Genomic DNA, 24,316 nt, shown 5'->3' with positions numbered 1-24,316 from the left:
CCCACCGTCTCTGTCATGTGTCTGCTGTCTGAGCCGGGACCATCCACAGCCTGTGGATTCTTCCAGTGGATCAGATTCTTGGACCAAGTTGCCTTACCTGTGTGACCCGCTGGGCCCCAGCCCACAGCAGGCTGCAGCCCACACGTCTTCCCGGGCATATTCTGCAAAGGCTTAGCTGAAGGTCAGCTCAGGTCACTGCATAATCCTGAGTGATCAGTTGGTGAGGCCGGGGCCTGTCCTCTCCTGAAGACCACCCACAGCTGAGACTCTTGAAAACCTAGAGTCTGCTGAGAAAGGGGGCTCTCCAGGAATAAGCTGGGCAAAGTCTCATTTGCCCAACCGCAGGCAGAAGTACATCAAGTAGCAGGAACTTGCACAGGCCCGGGCATCCTTGCCGGGGGCGGGGTGGGGGAAGCCTGCTCTGGGGTAATAGTCACGAGGAGATGACACAAGCCCTGCTGCCCGTGAGCTGGCTTTGCCGGTCCTCCAGCCACATCCCTTTTCCTCCCCAAGTTCCTCAGGGCAGAATGCTGGTGTGGCCTCTGCTGCTCAGGACTTCCTGCTTTGTAGCCCCGGCAAAGCGATGTGGTCCCTTCTGGGGCCACACGCAAGCCCAGTGCCAGTAGAATAGCCCCCACAACAACCCCTTCTGACTTGGTGCTGAGCGGTGTGAGAGCATTTCAGTTCATTCTCAGCAGTGAGGAAGCTGGCTCAGAGAGGTGAAGTGACTTGCTCAGAATCACACAGCACGCATCTTGAGGAAAAAACTGAGGTCTGAGAGATCTCAAGAATTCCCTTCATCATTTCCAAAAGTGCTTTTTTACAAAACACTAATCTCCCCAGGTGCTTCTTAGAAGGGGGAGAGTGTTCTTTGGATCAGTAAGTGTAGGAAGTAGCGGGACAGGCTCTGCCTGGGAGCATATTCAAGGCTCTGAGAAGGCCTGCAGCAGACTTTGCCCAACTCACTCCTGGAGAGCCTCCTTTCTCACATCACCTGCTTACCAGGCCCTGCTGGGCCATCTCCCAGGACCTGTGTAGTCCCACCATTGGCCAAGGTTTGGGGCCCTTCTAATCCACGAAGTGGCTCAGAAGTAAGAAGTATAGGACCAGAAAGGACAACTTGAGCCCTGGGAGCATCTGTGAGTCCAGCGCTGCTAGTCCTGGTGGCTGCTGGGAGCAGGAACTCCGAAAAACAGGCCAGCTGTCAGAGGCAGGCTTGAATATCCTAAATCACTTCTAGTTTCGCTTTTTTTAGACATACCCAGTATTAGACGCTTGGCGTGGAGTCTGTATCTGTACACAGGAAAATTGTTCAGTCACTCAGTCGTGTCCAACTCTGACTCCATAAACTCCAGCACACCAGGCTTCCCTGTCTTTCACCAGCTCCCAGAGTTTGCTTAAACTTGTGTCCATTTAGTCGATGATGCCATCCAACCATTTTGCCCTCTGTTGCCCCCTTCTCCCGCCCTCAATCTTTGCCAGCATCGGGGTCTTTTCTAATGAGTTGGCTCTTTGCATCAGGTGGCCAAAATACCGGAGCTTCAGCTTCAGTGCTTCCAATGAATATTCAGGGTTGATTTCCTTTAGGATTGAATGGTTTGATCTTGCTGTCCAAGGGACTCTCAAGAACCTTCTCTAGCACCACAGATGAGCCTGTCCAGCTCCTGACTTAATTCCTTCCCTTACTGCCGGGTCAGCTCTAAGGCCATTTTGAAACATGTCAAGAGTTCCAGTTTGCCCTGCATGGGAAGCACTGACCTGAGGCCCCCAGTGGTACTCAGTTCAGTTGCGTCGAAGTTTCTCCTTGAAAGTAACCCTACCAAAAGTGTCCCCCACTCTTCTGAAGACACCTTGGCTGTGACTCAGTTTCCAGCTCCCACCTCTGGGGCTACATTTGCCCATCCCTCAGAGGCCCTTGGGCTTCCCTTATAGCTCAGTTGGGAAAGAAGCTACCTGCAATTCAGGAGACCCAGGTTTGATTCCTGGGTCAGGAAGATCCCCTGGAGAAGGGAATGGCAACCCACTCTAGTATTTTTGCCTGGAGAATCTCATGGATGTAGGAGCCTGGCGGGCTGCAGTCCATGGGGTCGCAGGAGTTGGACACGACTTAGCGACTACACCACCACCACCACCACCAGAGGCCCTTCCTCTGCTGTAGGGGTTCAAGGATCACCAGAGCTGACGCAGTGGATACAGTCTTGGCCAGTCCAAAGTGCAGGCAGCTGGAGAGTGGTGACCCATAGGCTGGGACTGGACGTGCTGCATGAAGCTAATTAGGAGTAAGGACACAGGGACAAGTCCAGTCACAGGAGGAGTGACAGTGAGGGCAGAGCACTGCCCAGTGCCTGCTGGCTGCGGCCTGCTGCCTGGCCCTCGGGTCCTGCTGCCACTGAGGGAAGAGGCCCAGAGAAGGGCAGCTGCCCACCCAAGTGCCCAGAGCACTGGGCCCAGAGTCAAGCCGGGTGCCCGGAAACAGGAAGATAGCAGGACCTGTGTGACTACAGCCTCACTCAAGAGGGACAGGGTCCCAGAAGTGGGGACACGTGGGTCTCGGGCCCCAGGTCTGAGCCTCTTGGGGGTCCTGTGAGCCACAGGCCCAGGTGGTGGAGGTCCCGCTAGGTAGCCCCTGGGCCGCGGCTGAGCACTTCCCCACACCCCAGCCTTGCAGACGTGCACGGTGGGCGCCAGTGTCTGCCCTGGGGTCTGGGCCTCCTCGCCCGGATTAGGCGGCTCAAGGCTCCGAGCGGTTTCCCACCCGGGGGGCGAGGAAGCGAGGACCCAGTCGGAGGCCTGCCTCCCACCGGCCCTCCGGCCGGGGCTCGCGTACCGGCTCCAAGACTCCGGAGGCGGGTCCAGGGCGGCCTGGGGGCGGGGCTTCCCTGGCCCCGCCCCTCCCGGCCCCGCCCGTCGGGAAAAGTGAGTTGCGTGGGCGCCGCGGAGGCAGCGAGAAGTTGAGCCAGGAGATCCGAGCGGTGCCGCGTGTGGCCGACCCGGGGTGAGTGCCCCAGCGCGGGCTGCAGGGCCTCCCGCTCTGCCTGCCGCCCTCGCTTCCCTCCGCCCCGGAAGGGAGTCTTGGCGCCTCCACCCGTGTGGATCAGTAGAGGCAGCTCAGTCCGCAGGCTCGCGGGTGTCAGCCCTTGTTGGGGGAGAAGGATGGGGGTATTAACAGCCTGTGACCCCTCGTATTGAGCTCTGCCGGGCCAGGCTGTGCTCAGAGCTTTCTCTGCTGCATCTTTCTGGGAGGGAGGGACCCATTCTACAGGTGCGGAAACTGAGGCCCAACCCAACTAGGAAGAGGCAGAGCTAGAAGAGACCGCAGACCCTCGCCTGCAGCGCGGCTCATCGTGGCGAGCCAGGGGCTCAGAGGAGAGGTTTCCGGAGGAGCTGGCCTTAGCCTCCAGCCTCCAAGGGAGACGTCCCCCACGGACACACAGCTTGGGCAGGGCTCAGAGCCTCCATCCCTGGGCCGCCCGCCCGCCCTCCCCTGTTCAGGGCCCCCAGCCGACTCTCACCATTTTCTCCAGCTGGGGAAGGGGCTCCTTTTCCTATTGACTCAAGTTAACCAGACCCAGGGGAGGAAGTGACCCGCTAGGTGGCCCCAGGCCAGGCAGCGGGCGGGGCGCTCTGGCGCCAAACGTTTACCCTCAGCGGGACCCTCGCTCAGCCCTGCCCCTTCCCCCCCTCAATGGGAGAGCTAAGGAAATGGAGTCCCACAGAGGGACTGGGGGCCAGCCCCGGGCCCCCAGGGCAGCGGCCGAGGAGTCCTGGCCTGGGAGCTGGGCGTCCACAGGGCCCATCGGAGGCCAGGGGGCCTCCCCGCTGACGTTGGAGCGGGCCCCGCCAGGTCCTTCCTGCCCATCCCGTTTGCATAGTTTCACTTTCAGTGGTGTCGACACCTGCAGGATTGCTCCCGGGGCTGTGGCGGGGCTGCCCAGGCCCCAGGGGAAGGTCCTCCTTGCTCAGAGGCCCTGCCCGTCCCCTGTGTCCTCCCCAAGGCCCGGGGGTGGCCCCCACCCCCTCAGCACACAGATGCTGCAGGGAAGAGGCAGGCTCCGACTGCCTGAGGGGCCAGGCCCAACCTCACCCCGTGTCCTTGTCATGGGCGCTCCCTGGGGTGGAAAGGCGAGGGTTCCAGCTGGCCACAGTGGGTCACGGGGCCAGCACTGGAGGTGGCCTTTGACCTGGGGCCCTGAAGAGGTGAGGGCAGGTCACAGAGAGGGGATGACAGGAGATGGGGCCAGGTGTGAGAAGAGCCAGTGTCGCCAGGAGATGCCAGGACAGGGGTTGCAGGGGTCTCAGACAAGTCAGACCCAGCTGGGAAGGAGCTTGGTGTTGGACTCTGGGTCTGGCCGTGGGGTCAGCTGCACCGCCTACTTCCGGTGTGACCTCAGCACCCCGCCAAGCCTCCCTGGGCCTCAGTTTTCCCATCTGTCAGATGGGGTAGTCACAGCACCTTGGAGGATCATAGGAGCATGGAGTTCCTAGGTGGTGGGCAGCTGCCTGTTTCCTGCCTCCTGGCCTGAGCCCCCATGCCTGCCTGCCCCGCAGGACCATGGGCTCCATGTTCCGGAGCGAGGAGGTGGCGCTGGTCCAGCTCTTCCTGCCCACAGCTGCCGCCTACACCTGTGTGAGCCAGCTCGGGGAGCTGGGCCTGGTGGAGTTCAGGGATGTGAGTGGGACCGGGATGGGTGTGGGGAGGCCTCGTCCCTGGGAGTCCCAGAGGGTGGACCATCGCCCTGTACTGATTCCCAGCCCAGCTTGAATCCCGGCGGCCTCTGCCCCTGGGTGCTCTGTTCTCAGGAAGGCTGTCTTTGCTCACACCTGCCCCCGCCTGGCTTTAGCCAGGCCTCTCGGCCCTGGTCCGCGTAGGGCCTGGTTGTCCTCACCTGGGCATCAGGAGGGTCATGGTGTGGTCAGCACCTTTTGGGGGAGGCAGCTTTGGCCTAAGGAAAGCCAGTCTGGCCCTTGTGGGGGACCTCCTTGGCCCCCCGGCCTGGAATACTGACCCCTTCATGCACAACCACAGCTCAACGCCTCAGTGAGTGCCTTCCAGAGACGCTTCGTGGTGGATGTTCGGCGCTGCGAAGAGTTGGAGAAGACCTTCAGTGAGTTGGCCCTGGGCCTGCGCACCCCAGGCAGGCTTCTGAGCGGAGGTGCCAGTGGAGCTTGGTCTGAAAGGAAGAGTCCCAAGCACCTAGTTGCAAGGCAGAGAAGGGAGAGCCAGGCCAGGCCCTGCAGAGCCAGGCCAGGGCAGCTGGGATCTGTGGGGTGTTCCTGAGTGAGCTGAGCTGATGCCCAGGCCAGGGTTTGGACAAGCCCTTGAGTGCCAAGTGAGGACTCGGGACATCATCCTGCAGATGCTGAGAGCCACCCGTAGGTCTCTAAGCAGGAGAGATGCGTGGACAGAACTTTCTCTGCTGCAGGTGGACTGGGGTGAGCAGAGGCCACCAATCTTGGCTCGGTGCCCCAAGGAGTAGCTTCTCCTTGGACCTGGGCAAGAAGGACCCCTGCCCTGGGTTGTGTTCCAGAAACCCCTACCAGGAGGACCCGGCACAATGGGAAGATAGAGCGTGTCTGGTTAGTGGTTAGCTTGCCTGATGGGTTTTAAGTGGTCAGGCAGGTCCTCCATGGGCCTGCATGCAAGCTGCCATCCGAGGCCCTGCAGCGCTAGGCCGCCTGCTGGAAGACCGCTGTGGGACTCAGGCCAGGGGCTGGGGATGGACGGAGAGCAGCCCAGAAGAGCACCAGGGTGGGGAAGCAGAGTAAACACGCAGGGTTGGACGTTTAGCCTGAGGTGTTTCTGGGGTCTTGGACTTAGTTGGCTGGTGGCCGGGGGCATTTGAGGTGACGTTTCGAATCCCCTAGATGTTAGCCAGCCCTTGGCTGTGTGCGCTCAGTCGTGTCTGACTCTTTGTGACCCCGTGGACTGCAGCCCACCAGGCTCCTCTGTCCGTGGAATTCTCAGGAAAGAGTACTGGAGTGGGTTGCCATTCTCCCTCCAGGGGATCTTCCTGACCCAGGGATCGAACCCGGGTCTCCTGTGTCTGCTGCACTGGCGGGTGGAATTCTTTGCCCGATGAGCCGCTGGGGAAACCCTCCAGCCCTGGCTAGTAGTGGCCATTAGCTGGTGGCGGCCCCCGAGCGGCGCCCCCTGACACTCCTCCCCTCTGCACCCAGCCTTCCTGCAGGAGGAGGTGCGGCGGGCTGGGCTGCCGCTGCCTCTGCCCGAGGGAGGGCTGCCGGCGCCCCCACCCCGCGACCTTCTGCGCATCCAGGAGGAGACTGACCGCCTGGCTCAGGAGCTCCGGGACGTGCGGGGCAACCAGCAGGCCCTGAGGGCCCAGTGGCACCAGCTGCAGCTCCATTCGGCCGTGCTGGGCCAGGGCCACAGCCCCCCGGTCAGTGTAGCCCCCTGGGTGGGGGCGCGGGGCAGGGGTGCGGGGACCTCCGGGCTTGGGCTCATGGGGCCTCTCGGCTCCTAGTTGGCGGCCATCCACACCGATGGGCCCTCAGAAAGGACCCCCCTGCTCCAGGCCCCCGGAGGGCCGCACCAGGACCTGCGGGTCAAGTAAGCGAGGGTCAGCTTGGTGCTCTTTCTCGCCCAGTGCGGACTCCTTGTCCAGTGCTCCCTCAGACTGCCCCCTGCCTCCTCCTCCCTCAGGCCTGGGATTCCCCGCTGCCCTGCAGGTTTCTCCCCTCCTGGCGTGTGCCGGGTGGGCTCCTGCCTTCCCCGTGGGGCTGAGGGGTGGTGTGCCTGGCAGGGATGGGGAGGCAGGGTGGAGGGGAGGGGAGGCTGGCGCAGCCCCTGCCCAGCCCTGCCTGGCCCCGCAGCTTTGTGGCCGGTGCAGTGGAACCCCACAAGGCCGCGGCCCTGGAGCGCCTGCTCTGGAGGGCCTGCCGCGGCTTCCTCATCGCCAGCTTCCGGGAGACGGAGCAGCAGCTGGAGGACCCGGTGACGGTGTGCGGGCGCGGGCCGGGGGTGGCTTGGGCGGGGGTGCAGCCCTCCGGGGACGGGGACTGCAGTGTGACCTGGGCCCCACTCCGCAGGGTGAGCCTGCCACGTGGATGACCTTCCTCATCTCCTACTGGGGCGGGCAGATCGGGCAGAAGATCCGCAAGATCACTGACTGGTGAGCCCCCCTGGGCCTTGGGTGACACCCCCCACGCCAAGCCCATGCCATCCTCCACACTCCCGCGCATGTGGCCTGGACCCCGGGCACCTGCTCACCACCCGGCTCTCTGCCAGCTTCCACTGCCACGTCTTCCCGTTCGCGGAGGATGAGGCAGCCCGGCGCGCAGCCCTGCAGCAGCTGCAACAGCAGAGCCAGGAGCTGCAGGAGGTGGGTGCCGCAGCCGTGGTGGACCTCAGGCTGCCACTCCCCCAAGCCCACCGCCCCCTGACCGCCCGCTCTGGCCACAGGTCCTGGGGGAGACAGAGCGCTTCCTGAGCCAGGTGCTGGGCCGTGTGCAGAGGCTGCTGCCACCCTGGCAGGTGCAGATCCGCAAGATGAAGGCCGTGTACCTGGCCCTCAACCAGTGCAGCGTGAGCTCCACGCACAAGTGCCTCATCGCCGAGGCCTGGTGTGCCACATGCGACCTGCCTGCCCTGCAGCAGGCCCTTCAGGACAGCTCGGTGAGCAGGGGGCTCCTGCCTGCCCCTGCTGCCAGGCAGGGGCTCCTCCTCACAACACACTTTCCATTCCCGGTGCCGTGGGTGCCCTGCCTTTGCCGGGGCTCACCCTTCTCCAGGGAGTTCTCCATGATGGCTCTAGCCCCCGCAAGCCCTCTCCCCACCCCCACTTACCCCGAGGCCCTGGGATGGGCCATTGTACCCTGCTGTGCTGGGTGTTGTTAGAACGTTCAGATCCCGGTTCTGCAGGCCCCAACCCTGTGACCTTGGGCTGATTGGAGGGAGCCTTGGGCTCATCTGTGAAATGGGTGTGCCAACCCTGCCTCCTAGGGGGTGGCCACTGTAGGCAGGGTCACCGGTGGCAACAAGGGGCCCCTCTCCCCAGCCACCTGGATGGGGAGAAGCTTGCTTGTGTTTCCCAGGTGGCTTCTGGGCCAGTCTCTGGCGGTCTCTAAAGCCCCCTGAACAGGGGGTGGGTGGGGCTGGTCGTCCGGTTTCACAGGGAGAGAAGGGGCTGCCCCGGGTCCCTGGGCTGCCACCCAGTGAGTCCCCACAGTGCTCTGCCTCTCCAGCTCTGCCTGGCTTGGGGAGGGAGGATGGTCCGAGGCCCTTGGAGGCCCCTGCAATCAGCCTTCTCTGTCTGTCTGTCTGCCTGCCTGCCTGGTGCCCCAGAGCGAGGCGGGTGTGAGCGCCGTGGTTCACTGCATCCCCTGCCGGGACATGCCCCCCACGCTCATCCGTACCAACCGCTTCACGGCCAGCTTCCAGGGCATCGTGGACGCCTATGGTGTGGGCCGCTACCAGGAGGTCAACCCCGGTGAGGGCCGCCACCTCCCACAGCCCTAACCTTCGGGAGGGTCTGCTGCTGCTCTGGGTGGAAGGCTGGCAGGGCTGCATCTCCACGCTGGGGCTGCCCCGGCCTCCTGGGATGAGAGACGCTCTGCTTCTCATGCTCTCGGGGGAGCCCGGGGGCTTCGAGTTTACCCCCAGCAAACCCTACCTTGTTACACATACAAGGGAGCCAGCCAAGTTGTGCAGAGAACAATAGCTTTGCAGTAGGAGTGGCCTGGGTTTGAGATCCTACTTGCTTACTTTGATGAGTTTTTTAGCTTCTTTGAACCTCAGTTTCCTCATCTGTAAAATGGAGATAACAGTTCAACTCTGAGCAGTCTTGGGAAGATGATCACCAAAGGTTGCAAACCAGTGGCCCACGAGGCCAGAATCAGTCTGCTGATATGTTTTGTTTGGCCATGTTGTCCAGACATGTTGAAAGGTTTGAGTTGGTTCAGGTTTTCCCAGAAGCAGGCCTTGAGATGGGGTCTCTGGTGCAAGTGGTCTCTTAAGAGAGGTGCTCCTGGGAGAAACCAGTAAAGGACCTCAGGGGATGGGGAGGTGTGTGGGGAAGGCACGGCTGAGCAGGGTGAAGTCTGGCCACAGCCAGAGCCTGCAGGGAGCCCTGGAAGCATAAAGCACACTGGAGCGTGTCTGTCTCAAGACCAACGAGCAGGGCTTCCACACCCAACACTCCCAGCTATCGGCCAGGCCTGGCGGGTGGGCAGCGAGGCCGTTTGCTCCTGGCATACCCAGGGTGCTCACCAGCCTGGCGAGGCTGCTGCTCAGAGAGTGGTGCACCCAACAGGGGCCCACACAGAGCTGCCAAGGGCCCCGTGCCACCCAGGCCAAGCATCTGCTGCAGGCACCAGGGTTTAAAGTGGGAGTTTTGGCAAAAGTCTGCCTTTTCCCAAGACTTTGGCAAAAAGTGAGAGATTTGGCAGCATGGTGCCCACCCCCAGGAGGCTGGAGCTGGGTGTGGCTGCCCCTCCCGTTTGGGTCCATCCTGGGGCCGGCGGGCACTGGCTTCCTCCCTCCCTGGCCCCGGCCACCTTCCTGAGGCCTGTGGGACCTGGCCTGTCACCCGCCCGGTCCCTCTTCTTCCAGACAGCACTCCCCCTGAGGCAGGTTGGCTGCTCAGTGGCAGGTGTGCCCAGTGGCCCAGTGTCCCCGGTGTCACTGGGTGAGGGCTGCAGGGCGGCTCCGTGTGAGCCCCAGGAGGGGTCTGGGGCTGAAGCATGAGGAGAGCCGTTTCAGGGGGGGGACTTAGTCCGAGGCCAGGGAGGGGGCCTGCCTCAGCTGGTGGGCAAGAGAAAGGGTTTGGGGCCCCCAAGGTGGTACGAGCAGGATCTGAGGGTGGAACCTGGGGCTGTATGGACCGAGGCCCGGATCTCGTGTCCTCTGGGGCCTGCTGACCCTCCGGACAGCACCTGGGGGCGTGGTGCGCGCCCCCCACACACACTTCGCCTGCCCGTAGTTCCTCTGCATTGGCAGATGGCAGTGTGCTTGGAGCAGCCTGATCCCCAGATATCTGTGGCTGCTGATGTGGCCCCAGCTCTCAGCAGTAGCTCCGGCGGGTGTTCATTTGCTCGGGCCTCCCTAACAGAGCATCATCGATGGGGCGGCTTCAGCAGTGGGTATTTATCATCTCTCCATTCCGGAGGCTGGGAACCTGAGATCAGGGTGTTGGCAGGGCTGGCTCCTCCTGAGAGCTTGAGGGGCTTCTGATCAGGCCTCTCTCCTTGGCTGGGAGGCAGCTGTCTTCATGTTCGCATGGCCTTCTCCAGGGTCTGTGTCTAAGGTCCAAATTCACCCGTTTTATAAGGACAGCAGTCATATTCGATTAGGACCCACTCTAATGACCTCATTTTCACTTCGTTACATCTGTAAAGATTGTATCTCCAAATGAGGTCACTTTCTAAGGAGCTGGGGGGTTAGGACTCCAACCTACCTTAGGGGGGGCACAATTTGACCCATAACTGGGATGTGCATTAGAATCCTAACATCTATGAGAAGTTTTCCCCATTTGCTAAAGGGAAGCTGAGGCCTCAAAGATTAAGTGACCAACTTGGCCTTCTGGAACTTGCCACAGGCCAGCCAGGACTTCCATTGGGCTCTTTGTGCTTCTGCGTAAAGCTCTTCTCATAAATAATAGCTAGAACTAATGAGTTTATATTGTTATTTATGGCCTGCTGTCTCATTTTTAATAGCCCCAGAAAGTAGTGGTATTATTATATCCATTTTGCCCATGGGGAGATGGAGGTTCAGAGAGGTTAAGACACTAGCCAAAGGTTGCACGGCTAGTAGATGGCTGGCTCTTGCATGCGGGCAAGCAGTGTGGCGTCCCTGCCTGGCAAACACCACCTTTGTGTCTCCTGTAGCCCTGGACCCTTGCTTGGGGGCCCCTATACAGGGCCGGGGTCCTGGCTGACCGCGTGGCCCCTCTGCCCGCAGCGCCCTACACCATCATCACCTTCCCCTTCCTCTTTGCTGTCATGTTTGGTGACGTGGGCCACGGGCTGCTGATGTTCCTCTTCGCCCTGGCCATGGTGCTGGCCGAGAACCAGCCGGCTGTGAAGTCAGCGCAGAACGAGGTGAGGAGTGGAGGTGGGGTGGGGCTGGAGGGAGAAGAGGGATGCAGGCACGGCCAGAGCCCGGGGCCGGCTCTCACTGCACCCACACCCCCAGATCTGGAGGACCTTCTTCGGGGGTCGCTACCTGCTGCTGCTCATGGGCCTGTTCTCTGTCTACACCGGCTTCATCTACAACGAGTGCTTCAGCCGCGCCACGGCCATCTTCCCCTCGGGCTGGAGTGTGGCGGCCATGGCCAACCAGTCCGGCTGGAGGTGAGGCCCAGCCATTCCCCTACTGCAGCCCCGAGGCCCCTGGGCCCCTGACCGCCCCCTCCCCACTCTTGTCACAGCGATGCCTTCCTGGCCCAGCACCAGCTGCTTGCCCTGGACCCCAACGTCACCGGCGTCTTCCTGGGACCCTACCCCTTCGGCATCGACCCTGTGAGTCCTGGCCATCCGTCCAGGGTGGTGCGGGCGGGAGGGTGGGTTTGGGCTCCCCGCTCAGGGCCCCCCAGACTAGGGCATGCCTGGCAGGGCCCATGCTGCAGCCACTTGAAAAGCAGAGACATGAGTCCTGATAAGGACAGTGTTCTGGAGCCCTCTGCCAGGCGGGCGCCGTTCTTGTTGAAACGATGTTGTGTCCAGTCCTTGTGACAGTCCCATGAAGTGCATGTCAGTGCCCACCCTCCCCACTGCACAGGTGAGGAAGCTGAGGGTACATGCTCAGGGTTGCCTGGCCAAGAGGCACTGGGGCAGGGGCCCAGGCTGTGCTCTAACCATGCCGCTCTGCTGCTCCTCCTCGGGTGGGTGACGGACTGCGCAGGGGGCCCTGGAGGGGCACACACAGACCGGTGAGAGTGACTCGGGTGGGGAGCCCCCTTCGTGACCCCCGGCCCTCCTGCTCCCTCAGGTCTGGAGCCTGGCTGTCAACCACCTGAGCTTCCTCAACTCCTTCAAGATGAAGATGTCCGTCATCCTGGGGGTCACCCACATGACCTTCGGGGTGGTCCTGGGAGTCTTCAACCACGTGTGAGGGCCGGGGTCCTGGGGTTGGGGGGCCCGAGTAGGGCCAGAGTGGCCTGGTGACCCGGCTACCCCCTACTTCTCCCCCCGCCCCTGCCCCAGGCACTTTGGCCAGTGGCACCGGCTGCTGCTAGAGACCCTCCCCGAGCTGGTCTTCCTGCTGGGGCTGTTCGGCTACCTGGTCTTCCTGGTGGTCTACAAGTGGCTGTGTGTCACGGCCGCCAGCGCTGCCACCGCGCCCAGCATCCTGATCCACTTCATCAACATGTTCCTCTTTTCGCGCAGCCCCACCAACCGGCAGCTCTTCCAGGGGCAGGTGGGCGGGGCCGGGGCCGGTGGGCGGGGCGTGGAAGGGCCGGTGGGTGGGGGCAGCGCCTGTGGGCGGGGCCAGGTGGGCCCACCCCCACCACGGGGCCCCGCCCCTTGGGTGCAGGATCCTGGTCTGGAAAGCGGGATGCAGACCTGAGGCCCCGAGACGAGGAGGGAGGCCGGAAGACCAGCAGAGATGGTCTAGCAGAAGGGGTGCTGGAAGTCTGGGGTGCCACCCTCCCGGAACTCCGTGTGGGGTGGCGTCCCTGCTCCGTTAGGGCCCCGGCGGAGAAGTGAGGGGCAGGCTCCCTGGGCCCTGGGAACCATGTGGCACCCTGACTCCCGCCCCTCCCTCGCAGGAGGTGGTGCAGTCCACGCTGGTGGTCCTGGCCCTGGCCACGGTGCCCGTGCTGCTGCTGGGCACGCCCCTGTTCCTGCGCCGGAAGCACCAGCGCCACCAGTCTCAGAGGCGGCGACCGCTGGTAGGGGCAGGGGAGGCGTGCGGGGTGGGCGCGGAGAGTCGCATCCGGGCTGAGAGAGCCCACCTGGGCCCGTGCGCCTGCTGATGCTGCTGCTTCCAGCTTCAGGATGAGGACAAGGCCGGGCTCCTGGGCCAGCCCGACGTGTCTGTGGCCAGCCAGAACTCTGATGAGGAGAAGGCCGGATGCCTGGGGGACCAAGAGGAGGAAGAGGTGGGTGTGGGGACTCCCTGGGTCGCGGGAGGCCAGCGGCCTGGCTTGCCCCTCACTGCTGCTCGTTCCCCTAGTTTGTCCTGTCCGAGGTTTTCATGCACCAGGCCATCCACACCATCGAGTTCTGTCTCGGCTGCATCTCCAACACAGCCTCCTACCTGCGCCTCTGGGCCCTAAGCCTGGCCCACGCCCGTGAGTCCGGCGCCTCCCCCCACACATCTCCTCCCGTCACCTCCCAGTGTCCCTGTCTGGAAAGGAGGGGTTGGGGGGGAGGTCCCCTGCTGACCCTCGGGGAGAATGGGCTTAGGGACGCCAAGGCGGTTCCCACCACTCGCTCCCTCACTTGCAGAACTGTCGGAGGTCCTGTGGGCCATGGTGATGCGAGTTGGCCTGGGCCTGGGCGGTGAGATGGGCGTGGAGGCTGTGGTGCTGGTTCCGGTCTTTGCTGCCTTCGCTGTGATGACCGTGGCCATCCTGCTGGTGATGGAGGGGCTCTCGGCCTTCCTGCACGCGCTGAGGCTGCACTGGTGAGAGGCCGCAGGCTGGTGCGGGCAGCGCGGGAGGTGGGCCAGGGGCAGGGGTCCTCTCACCAGCTCTCCTCCCCCAGGGTGGAGTTCCAGAACAAGTTCTACTCGGGCTCCGGCTACAAGCTGAGCCCCTTCACCTTTGCCGTGGAGGATGAGTAACGCCCACGACCTGCCCTTACCGTGCCAAGCAGGAAACAAATACTGAGGCGGCGGACTTCCCTGGTGGTTCAGCAGTTAAGACCTCATGCATCCAATACAGGGATGGTGCTTCCAATACAGTTCAATCCCTGGTCAGGGAACTAAGATCCCATATGCCACGTGGTGCCACCAAGTTTAAAAAATAATAAAGATGAAGAAGGCCTAGGACCCGTGTCTTGGTCTTGTCTGAGAGGCAGGGCCTGGGAGGCTGGTGTGCAGGAGCCTGGGCTCTCGCTGGGCTGGTCCTTCCTCGGGAGCCTCTTCTGGTTTGAGGGACACCGTCCCAGCCTGTGTCTCTCCGAGGTCTGTCTTTGCAGCTGAAGCTGGTACGGGGTGTGGAGAGGTGGGAGGCACTGATCTAGGATCTGGGGCCTCAAGATGTCAGCAGAGGCCCAAGAAGCACATCTACAGGACCCCCAGACTCGGGGGAGGGGGGAAGAGGGCAGAACTAGGACAGAGAACAGATGTGTCCAGCACATTTTAGCTCAGGGTGACTGTCGTCCCAGGCTGGACCGGGGGAAGTGAGTGAGCTCCCTGTCCTTAGAGGTATGCAAACTGTAGGATGATGCCTGGGATACTCGGGGTGTGGAGGGAGGTGCTTGGCATGAATTGGCCAGATTCTCATGTCCTCATGCTGGCGCTGGCCACTGGCACTCACAATGCTCTGGATCAGAGAGCAGCCTGGGCACTGTGTGTGTGAGACCCATGTTGCACGGGGGACGGTGGGTCACACCTGAGGCCACCTTCCTGCAGACGTGGGCAGAGGGTGTCCAGGGCACCCCAAGCATTGCCCAGGGCTCTGAGAGTCAAAAAAGGACTGAACCAGACCCCACGCCCTGCCTCTCTTCCAGTCCCCAGAGGCCACAATCTTCCCTGTCCCCATCTGGTGGGCAGTCCTGCCCCCCGGCCGTCCAGCTGCTGGGGGAAAGGTGGCACCCTGCGGGCGTCTCTGACCTGGGTCCTACCACTGGCTGGGGGACAGAGCCAGTGCTTCCCAGCGGCCTCACACTCTCCTGCCGAGGAGCTGCCAAGCGGTTCTTCCGGCTGCAGGCCCCAGGAACAAACGCTGCCTTGAAGGCAGAGATGCCCCAGGCACAGCGAGCGGGGAGGAGGCCCCACCACTGTGGCTCCATCTGGCCAGCTGCTGGGAGGAGCCTGTCCCTCTGGAGTCCAGGGCTGCCCCGGCTCAGGGCCCCCAGACGCTGGGCTGCAGCCCACACGCCTGGCGGAGACTGGGCTCTAAGAAAGAGCAGCGTCTGGTTAGGAGCAGAGGGCGGCGTGTCTCAGGCCTGGCCCAAGCCCAGGACTCTGAGCCTCACCTTCCTGGGGAGCAGAGCTGAGTGCTTGCAGGTGGGGCAGGTGCTCAGCACCGAGAGCCGGCGTGTTTGTGGGGAGGGAGGTGTAAGCCCAGAGAGAGGCTGGCCGCACGGACAGCTGGCAGCCTGGCTGAGAGCACCGGGCACTGTGGGACCAGCACACTCAGGGCTTGGGGGGGAACCCTGGGGCTGGAGGTCACCCTCAGGAGATGCAGGGATGGGGCGGGGGAGGCCACCTGCCCAGGGGAAAAGCCTGACCCCTGCTCAGGCGAGCGTGCGGTCTGGCCCAGGAGGACACTGAGGAGATGGGAAGCCAGGAATGCTACCCAGGATGAAAGCAGGGAGGACAGGGCGAGGGTAGGGCTGGGAGGAGGGCTGCCACCTGGGCCGTGACTTCGGAGCTGACCTGACCCTGCAGGGCGCCGCCTGGCAGAGCCCTGAGGTCTAAGGCAGATGGCCTCGTGGGCACAGGCAGCAGCTGGGGGCTGTGTTCCGAGACCTCGCACAGATGGAATGGCATCGAGACCCCCTCCCAGCCACGCTCCAGATGTCTGGAAGGACGGGCGGTGGTCTCCCTCCACTGGCCCAGCCATTCTTTTCCTCCTGGCCACCCTGCCATCCCACCCATCCTGCTGGGTCGGGATCAGCCACGCCCCCCCCCACCCCGAGACTCAGGACACATCCCAGGGTGACGGCAGAGACAGGCTTTTATACTTTTTATTGTTTGTATAGTACAATCTTTGTGGTAGCAGGAATGTATGCACAAAAAAAACAATTCAAATAAGAGTTGAGTAAAAAACAAAAGGATTTATCCCAAAGGACATTTAATATACATGGACTTCACAGCTATACTCTATCCACGCCCCCAGACTCCACACACGGGCTGTGGTCTCCCACTGGGAGGGCCGTGTAATGACCACATGAGCGGGCAGCAGGCGTGGGCACGCCAAGGTCCCAGCACCGGGGGCAGCAGGAGGCTTCCGAGGGCACGGGGCAGGACCAGGCCTGGGGGTGGGGGGCCGGCCCTGCCGGAGCAGCCCCAACTCCAGGCTGAGCAGGGGGGTGGGAGTGGGGGCGCAGAGAGCATGTTGGGGGGCAGGTGTGTCCACGTGGCCCTCGGTGGCCATGGCCTGCTGCCCGCCCCGAAGCCGGGGTTAATAAAGCACTTTGTTAGAGGGCACAGGGCGGGGCACATCCAGTCAGGGCGAGATTCACCGGCGGAGGGAAGTTCAGACGACAGGAAGCAGGTAGCCACGTTCCTCCCAGCCCCTGCGCCCCCCGCACCATCGGGGGCGGTCAAGCCAAGAAGCATGGTCACAGTGTCACCGGCCCCTCGGGAGCGGGCAGCTCTGCATGCCCGCTACCGGGCCCGCTCAGCACTGTCTGCCAGCATGGCCGTTCACACCGTGTAAAGACCAACATTAACCGCAAAAGGCACCTGGAGGGACACTGCCGGGCGCCGCATCTGACCGCGACAGAAACGCCTTCCCTCGGTGAGAGGGGTCTGAGACACTGCACTGTCGCACTAGTGTACTCTAATTCTGCTTCCCAGTCTCAGGTCAGAGTCCTAGTGAGGTCGCAAACGAGATAAGAAATAAATGTTACTCAATTTTAATACAGTCTTTCGTATCATACACATCTGTGTTGGGCGGCGAGACGTCTGAGCCTTCCGGCCGTGGGTACAGTAGTCGGAGCACAGAGGGGCCGCGGGCTCAGCCACCCCCACGCCATCCAGGGATGCAGGCAGGAAGGCCGCACACGGTCACACCCCAAGCTTCCTCTTCTGGTCGAAGTAGGCATCGAACCTGGCTTGGGCATACTCCTAGGAGACACAAGGAAGAGCGGCCTCACTGAGGGTCCCACCTGCCCCTGGCACAGAGCGGAGCCACTCCATTCAGCGCTGCCCCCAGGTCGTCCTCGCCTGCCAGCAGCCCAGCTCCCCACCGCGGCCTACTGCGCTGGCCTGGCCCTGCCAACCCGGACAGGATACGGGACGTACGTCTATGGACCGGGCGCTGCCACGGCGCACCAACTCATTCACCTCACAGACAGGTTGACAGCCCCCAAAGGCTCCTCTTTCCAAGCCCAAGGCCCTTGGGCGTCAGCAAGTGTTGCACCAAGGTGGAGTGAGTGAGTGAGTGAGTGAGTGTGTGTGTGTAGTGTGTGTGTGTGTAGTGTGTGTGTAGTGTGTGTGTGTGTGTAGTGTGTGTGTGTGTGCTGGGGTCACTGTTGCATGCTTACTGAGAGGACACCGGGACACCTGCCAGCCCCCGCGCGCTCGGTCTGCTCCCTGTCTGTCCATCAGTGTGGGCAGTTTCTGAAGGACCACTCCACACTTGGAAGTCTGCCATGCCAACCACCAAGATTATAGCATCACCCTAAGAAAACTGCTGGAGAAGGAAACGGTAACCCACTCCGGTATTCTTGCCTGGAGAATCCCATGGACGGAGAAGCCTGGTAGGCTACAGTCCACGGGGTCGCATAGAGTCGGACACGACTGAGCGACGGAACGGAAGAAAACTGCACACTGAGGGAGAATTTATAAACCAACACAAACGAACTCATCTAAAACGTGCGGTGTTGGCTAAAGCACACAGCCGGCCTACCATCAGCACCGTCGTCACCCTCCGAGTTCTCCAGGGCCTCCGCAGTCAAGCCCTCCAGACCGCGACAGAACGCTTCCACGTGAACGGAATCATCCAACCCGGCCCCTCTGGCGTCAGGGACACTCCTGTGCGGCCGGGGAGGGTGGTGTTCGTCCGTTTGGTGCGGAGTAGTTCTCTGTGACACGCCCCAATGCAGTGTGTTCACACACTCGTCTGATGTTGGGCACGTGGGATGCGTCCAGTATGGGGCTATCGCAGGATGTGAATTCGGGTCTTGGTGTGGAAACAGGCTTTCATTTCTCTTGGATCACCACCAAAGAGGGGGACTGCTGGGCTGCATGGTTAAGTGTGTATTTGACTTTATATGAGAGGCAACTGTTTTCCACACTGGTCACCCCCCCTTGCAGTCCCACCCGCAGTGTATGTGACATCACCTTCTTGCCAACGTTCAGCACTGTCGGCTTAAGTTCTACCCACTGACATGGGTGTGGAGGGCATCTCTCTGGGCTTTAACTGGCATCTCTTTCATGACTATATCGGCAGATGAACAGATGCTTACTTGTCATTTATTTTCTGCGTTGTGTTCAAATCTTCTGTCCTTTCATAAAGTAAGTTGTTTGGTTTCTTGCTGAGTTATGAGTTCCTTAGACATTCTAAACACAAGTCTTTGTCAGATGTAAATTTGCAGTATTTTCTCCCAGTCTGTGGCTTGGCTTTTCACTTTAATGATGTCTTTCAAAAAACAAAAAGTTGTAAATTTTGATTCAGTCCAATTTATTGTATCTTTTTTCTTTGATGGTGAGTGCTGTATGTAACCTCAGAAAATCTTTGCCACAGTCATGAAGCTTTTCTCCCATTTCAGCTTTTCCATTTAGGTCTATTCAAGTCAATTTTTGTGTATGGTACAAGTTTGAAGTTCATTATCTTTTTTCCATACGGCTTATTCAGTTGTTCTCATGTCATAGTTGGAAAATCTAACCCTTCCTGCAATGAACTATCTTGGTCTTTCTGGGGAATACCAGTTGCCTATATATGAAGGAGTCCATTTCTGGGAACTCGATTCTATTCCATCTGATTTATGTATGTCTTTACACCAACACCATATGGTCTTAATTATTGTGCTTGGTAAACTGTGAAATCAGGTAGCATGCCTTCCAACTCTGTTCTATAATTTTGGTGTTTCAGTTATTCCACGGCCTTTGCACTTTCCCGTAAGTTTTAGAATCAGCTTGTCAATGTCTATCAAAAGCCTGTGGGGTTTCGATGGGGTCACGGAGATGCATATATTGGTTTGGGGAGAATGAACATTTTAAGTCTAAATCCATACATATGGTATCTATCTATAATTGTCAGTGTATAGATCATGCACGTTATTTTAAGTATTTCACATTTTTTACACCAAACTATTTTTTTTTTTTACAAATTGTTTCCAGCACATCGGAATGCAGTTAGCTTTTCTATATTGACCTTGTGACCTATGACCTTGATAAACTCAGTAATTTAAACAGCTTTTCTATTGATTCTTTTCTATTTTTCCATGTACACAATCATGTCACCCATAAAATAAAGGCAGTTTTCTTTTCTCACCTTCCTGTACGGGCGAGAACTCAGCACACACACCCTGGCCGTGCTCTCCACCTGGGGCACGTGTGGGAGGAGCGTCTGGGCCTTTACTGTCGATCATCACGGCCCCCTGCAGACTCCCATAAAGCCCTCTACCTGGCTGAGGAAGTTCTCCGCTACTAGTCTGCTGAGACTTTCTGGCGTGAACAGGTGTTCCACACGGCTGACTTCTGTCAAACACTTCCCCTGCGTTCACTGCGACGGCTGCATGATTCTCCTTTCTTCTGTTACCATCGTGACTTACACTAATGGGTTTTCAAGCGTCACTGTTGGTCCTGCATTTCGGGGATAAATGCCACTTGGTCATAAAATCATTATCCTTTTATATATATATTGGATTTACTTTTGCCAGTACTGTGCTAACAGCTTTTGTGTGATGTCCATAAAGGGCACTGACATGCAGTCTTCTTGAAATATCTAGTTTTGGTGTCAGGGTCACGCTAGTCTCATCAAACGAGCTGAGAAATGATCCTTCTAAAAGTTTCTGTGAGACTGTTGTTGCTTCCTTAAATGTTTGATAATATTCACCAGGACCTGAAGTTTAGTCTGCAGGTTTTCAGTTATCAGTTCAGTTTAATAAACACACGGCCATTTATGAGGCCGTTTGGCCATGTGTATCTTCCAAGCCACTGGCACGCTTCAAGCGAGTTGTCAGGGCCCAGACACAGTGGTGTCGCACGTTTCTTCTTGACCACCCACTGACTTCGTGATGATGGCCTCTCTCTGTACCTGGTTTTGTTCATGTCTGCCTTATCCTTTCCTGCTCAGTATAGCCAGATATTCATAAATATTTTTGTGGTATCATTGATTTTTTTCTCTATTTTTAACATTTTATATTTCAATGATTTCTGCTCTTACCTTTATTCTACTTCTATTTACTCTGGGATTAACTGGTTTTTCACTTTCTAGCTTCTCAAGGTAGAAGCTTATGTTACTAGTTTGAGAACTTTCCTCTTACCCAGTACAAATGTTTAAGATACAAAACCAAGAGATTCCAAACATTGTTTTAACTGCATCCCACAAACTATAGGATGTTGTGTTTCCTCTCTTGTTCAGTTGCTAAGCCATGTCCTTTGCAACCCCATGGACTGCAGCGCACCAGGCCCCCTGTCCTTCACAGTCTCCCAGTTTGCTCAGAATCATGGCCGCTGAGTCGCTGATGCCTCCAAACATCTTGTGCTCTGCTGCCCCCTTCTTTTGTCTTCAATCTTTCCCAGCATCAGGGTCTTTCCCAAGGAGTCGGCTCTTCACATCAGGGGGTCAAAGTACTGGAGCTTCACCTGCAACATCAGACCTTCCAATGAATATTCAGGACTGATTTCCTTTAGGACGGACTGGTTTGATCTCCTTGCAGTCCATGGGACTCTCAAGAGTCTACTCCAGCACCGCAGTTCAAAAGCATCAATTCTTTGGTGCTCAGCTCTCTTTATGGTCCAACATGCACATCTGTACACGACTACTGGAAAAACTATAGCTTTGACTATATGGACCTTTGTCAGCAATGTGATGTCTCTGCTTTTTAAGACGCTGTCTAGGTTTGTCAAAGCTTTCCTTCCAAGGAACAAGCGTCTTCTTTAATTTCCTGGCTTCAGTCACCATCCACAGAGATTTTGGAGCCCAAGAAAACAAAATCTATCACTGCTTCTACTTTTTCCTCTTCTAAAAAAAATGGTGTTTCCAGTCTAACTCAATTAAAATGTTTTCTAATTGTCCTTTTATTTTCTCCTTTGACCCAGAGTTTATTTAGAAGTATACAGTTAATTTCCAAATTGAGAATTTTCCAGATATTTTTGCGGTGGTTGGCGATTTCCAATTAAATTGCACCGTGGTCAGAGAACTTACTCTGCAGCAAATCTGAGGGCTGTCTCACAGCCCAAAACATGGCCTATCCTGATGAAGGCTCCCCATTCTCTGAAAAGGGTGTGTGTCTCGCAGCCATTGGGGCTCCGCACACGTTCGTCAGGTCAAGCTGGCTGGGGTGATGTTCAGGTGTCAGACTCCTCTATGGCAGGGCTTCTTGGCTCCACCCGCTACCACCAGGTGTGCAGTGAACCAGGTGAACGTGTCCCTCTGTTCTCTCAGCTTTGTCAGTTTCTGCTCTATGTCTTTCGTTTTGGCCACGCTGTGAGGCACGTGAGATCCTAGTTCCCTGACCAGGGACTGAACCCACGCCCCCCGTGATGGAAGCGCGGAGTCCTAACCACCGCACCACCAGGAAAGCCCCTGCCCTGTGTCTCTTGAAGGAGACAGGGGCACACACACTCAGGACCTCTGTGTCCTGCGGGTGAACTGATGCCTGTTCTAGGATGTGACCCCTTTCTCTGTCTTTGGTGGTCCTGTTCTGAAGTCCACTCAGTCTTACAGTAACATCTAGTCATGACTCCAAATCAGCTTTAAAAACCTGAATGTTCTCTTGTCTATGAGTGTCTGTGCGTTACCAAAGCTTCTGCCCAGCAGCAGGAACCATCCTCACGGTGGACTGAGGACAAGAGGAACTGGCCGTTTCCCACCTCAAGTCCCAAAGCCAGGTGCTCGCTGCACTCGGAAGCACCCCTGCCCGGGACACCCCCACCATGCACTATGGAGTGGAGTTAAATGCAGTGTCTGTGCCAAGGACAGTTCTCAGGTTAGAATAAAAAGACAGCCTAGTATGATACAAACTCGCTGCAAAAGGGGGCTAATTCATTCAGCACCAGCTTCCACTCTTACGCCAGGCCCTGCAGGCTGGAGGACGGGTGGGAACAGATGGATAAACTAAGGCGTGGGAGGCACAGGCCCCCTCCCGCTTTGCTCAGTGTCCTTTGTGTCAGGGGGACTGAGGCCGGGGATGGGTCTCGAGGGTCCGGATTTCTACATCTGCCGTCAGTCACAGGACCACACGGCATTCCCCTGAGGCGGGGAGGCGGCAGCTGCGGGCCCTGGGAGGGAGGGCAGCTTCCAGAGGCAGACTCAGCACCTGTGACGGAGGCTTCCGCGATGCAGCCGGGGGAGCCTGCTGTCCTGGTGCTGGTCACCTGGCGCAGGAACGTGGAAGGGACGGTGACCCTCTGGAAGGAAGAGCCACTTACTGCCAGGTGCTCGTGTACAAGGAGGCGTTTTCCCCTGGGAGTAGAGAAAACCCACCCGCAACACATACCATGTACCCAAATTCAATGGAGGAAATCTTGGCCTGAACGATGGACCAGAGTCCCCAGAAGAAATGGGACGCGAGGGCAAACCTGTAATGACACAAGCAGGACGTGCAGTGAGACGGGGCCAGGATGTCACTCCCTGCCCGGCGGCGCTCTGACTCGGTGGGGTGCAGGGGACAACACGTCCCAGCGACGGCGGCCGGAGCCCTACGTTGTCCTCGCCCCCAGCTGGAGGCCCCGCAGGAGTGAAGCCCCGGCAGCCTGTCCTGGGCACATGGGCCAACACTCACGGGACTCACATGGGGGCCCTGGCAGCCGTGCTGGTGAAACAGGGGTCACACGGGGAATGAAACCCTCTACATGTGGGTGGGCACCAGCAGCCCCCAGCGCACACCAGCGACAGGCAGACAGCCCGGGCCTGGAGGACCTGCTGCCCTTCCCGCCCCTCCTGCCCCAGAAGCGGACTGAGGGGAGGTGCGGCCAGGTCCCACCTCTAGGCTGTGCCGTGCCTCCCGCCACCGCGAACCCATACTCCCCTCCAACAACGAAGACAAGCTCTCACTGGAGAACGAGGACTTCGGGGCTTCTGCTACTCTTCACCCCTGACCCACTAGATCCCCTGGCACCACCATTCTGTCTGGGCCTCTCCTCCATGCCCCCTTTCCTATTTCCATCTGTTCGGGAACCAGAGAGGGACGCTCTCTGCCGCAGGAGGAGCTGAGGGGCTGCCAGGGTGGCTGCAGCTCAGAGAGCAGAGTGTGGACACTTCTGAGGCCCGCGAGGAGGGGGCTCTATGCCGAGGGGGGTGGGTCACAGGGACTCAAGCCGTCCCTGGTACCACGGAATCTCATGGGAGAGCCCAGAGGCTAGGGGTAACTCAGGCCTCTCGACTAAAGAGATGAGAGAGGGTGAACACATCGTGCTCGAGACCTCTGTGGAATCTGGGGGTCTCTCAGCCTTGCTTTGAGAGCTGCTGAGGACACAGACGTTCAGTTAGTTCCTCGTATTACCTGATGGAGCCCCCACTCCAGGAGCACGAGTGACAGGAGGGCACGAGCCCTGGTGGCAGGGGCTGGGCAGCAGAGTCTGTGGCGGGGATGACGGTTCGGAATGCCACCCCCACGCGTTGACCCGTGCACAGACCCCTCTCCTAACTTGCCGTGTGCTGAGAGCCAAAGGACCCTAACACACTCAGCCACGTGGGCCATAACCAAATGTTCTCGCTTCCTTTTTTTGGCAAACTACAAGACCCAGAGATGTAGGGTTATGAAGAAGCTCCTAAAATACTCTTATTTGCAAGGAAGCATCCCAAGTGCACGCTATCACAGAAGTTAGAAGGAAGCTATCATAACAGATCAACAAAGGAAAAGTTACCTATTGACTTCAAGGAGCATTTCTTCTTCTATAACAGACTTTTCTTCGTTACTGAGGTTTTCAAATTCATTTTGGGATGCAGCCAAGTAATTGGAAAGAAAATGGAGCTTTAAAAAAAAGTAATGACGTTAGGATCAACGATTGGCAAAAATAAACGATGTCGAAGTTGTCACTAAGCGCACAGCTCACGTGATTCTTCCAGACATCAGAGAAGCCCGCATGCGCCTGGGCCCAGGGGCAGGGATCCAGGGAGCTCGCTCACCCCGCTGGGGTGCCGGGGTGACAGAGGACGAAAGGCCTCTCCAGGCCGTGCTGTCGCTGAGACCACTGCTGCTTCTGCAGAGGGCTGTTTAGGTGGAGCCGCTCTTTTCCTCTCACCCACTCCTGTCTCCCACTGTCTGCCCACAAAGCAGGGCCGGCCTACCGCACACCCCCAGCCGGGGTGGCACGCCACGTGGCATGGGCTTGAGGCGCCAGGGCACC

General features: G+C 59.0%; 2 protein-coding genes across 11 annotated transcripts in view; one reads left to right on the top strand and one right to left on the bottom strand.

Moving 5' to 3' along the window:
* Positions 1-2,907: 2,907 nt before the first annotated feature.
* Positions 2,908-13,951, top strand: TCIRG1 (T cell immune regulator 1, ATPase H+ transporting V0 subunit a3). Its single transcript, XM_055415354.2, has 20 exons — positions 2,908-2,995; positions 4,549-4,669; positions 5,027-5,105; positions 6,178-6,398; positions 6,483-6,568; positions 6,832-6,958; positions 7,048-7,130; positions 7,247-7,340; positions 7,421-7,633; positions 8,303-8,447; positions 10,916-11,055; positions 11,150-11,307; positions 11,385-11,475; positions 11,945-12,063; positions 12,160-12,373; positions 12,726-12,848; positions 12,948-13,058; positions 13,133-13,250; positions 13,408-13,585; positions 13,666-13,951. The coding sequence occupies exons 2-20, from the start codon at positions 4,553-4,555 to the stop codon at positions 13,742-13,744; spliced, it is 2,496 nt and encodes an 831-aa protein (XP_055271329.1). The 5' UTR covers positions 2,908-2,995; positions 4,549-4,552; the 3' UTR covers positions 13,745-13,951.
* Positions 13,952-15,802: 1,851 nt separating this feature from the next.
* Positions 15,803-24,316, bottom strand: part of CHKA (choline kinase alpha) — a 61,883-nt gene continuing 53,369 nt past the window's right edge. For 5 of the 10 annotated variants that reach the window (XM_088832366.1, XM_088832367.1, XM_088832369.1 and 2 more), the window contains 3 exons: positions 23,834-23,940; positions 22,465-22,546; positions 16,725-16,921 (listed from right to left, as the gene is read on the bottom strand). In XM_088832366.1, coding sequence (XP_088688492.1) covers positions 16,862-16,921; positions 22,465-22,546; positions 23,834-23,940 — 249 coding nt within the window. In that variant the 3' untranslated portion in view covers positions 16,725-16,861. Of the gene's footprint in view, positions 16,922-22,284; positions 22,376-22,464; positions 22,547-23,833; positions 23,941-24,316 lie in introns of all 10 variants that reach the window. The other 5 variants (XM_088832364.1, XM_088832365.1, XM_055415349.2 and 2 more) reach the window with 2 other exon arrangements.

This window comes from Moschus berezovskii, chromosome 25, assembly GCF_049115385.1.
Source record: "Moschus berezovskii isolate FMDL1 chromosome 25, NW_MosBer_1.0, whole genome shotgun sequence".
Taxonomy (NCBI): Eukaryota; Metazoa; Chordata; class Mammalia; order Artiodactyla; family Moschidae; genus Moschus; species Moschus berezovskii.
This window is presented reverse-complemented; position numbering and strand designations above follow the sequence as displayed.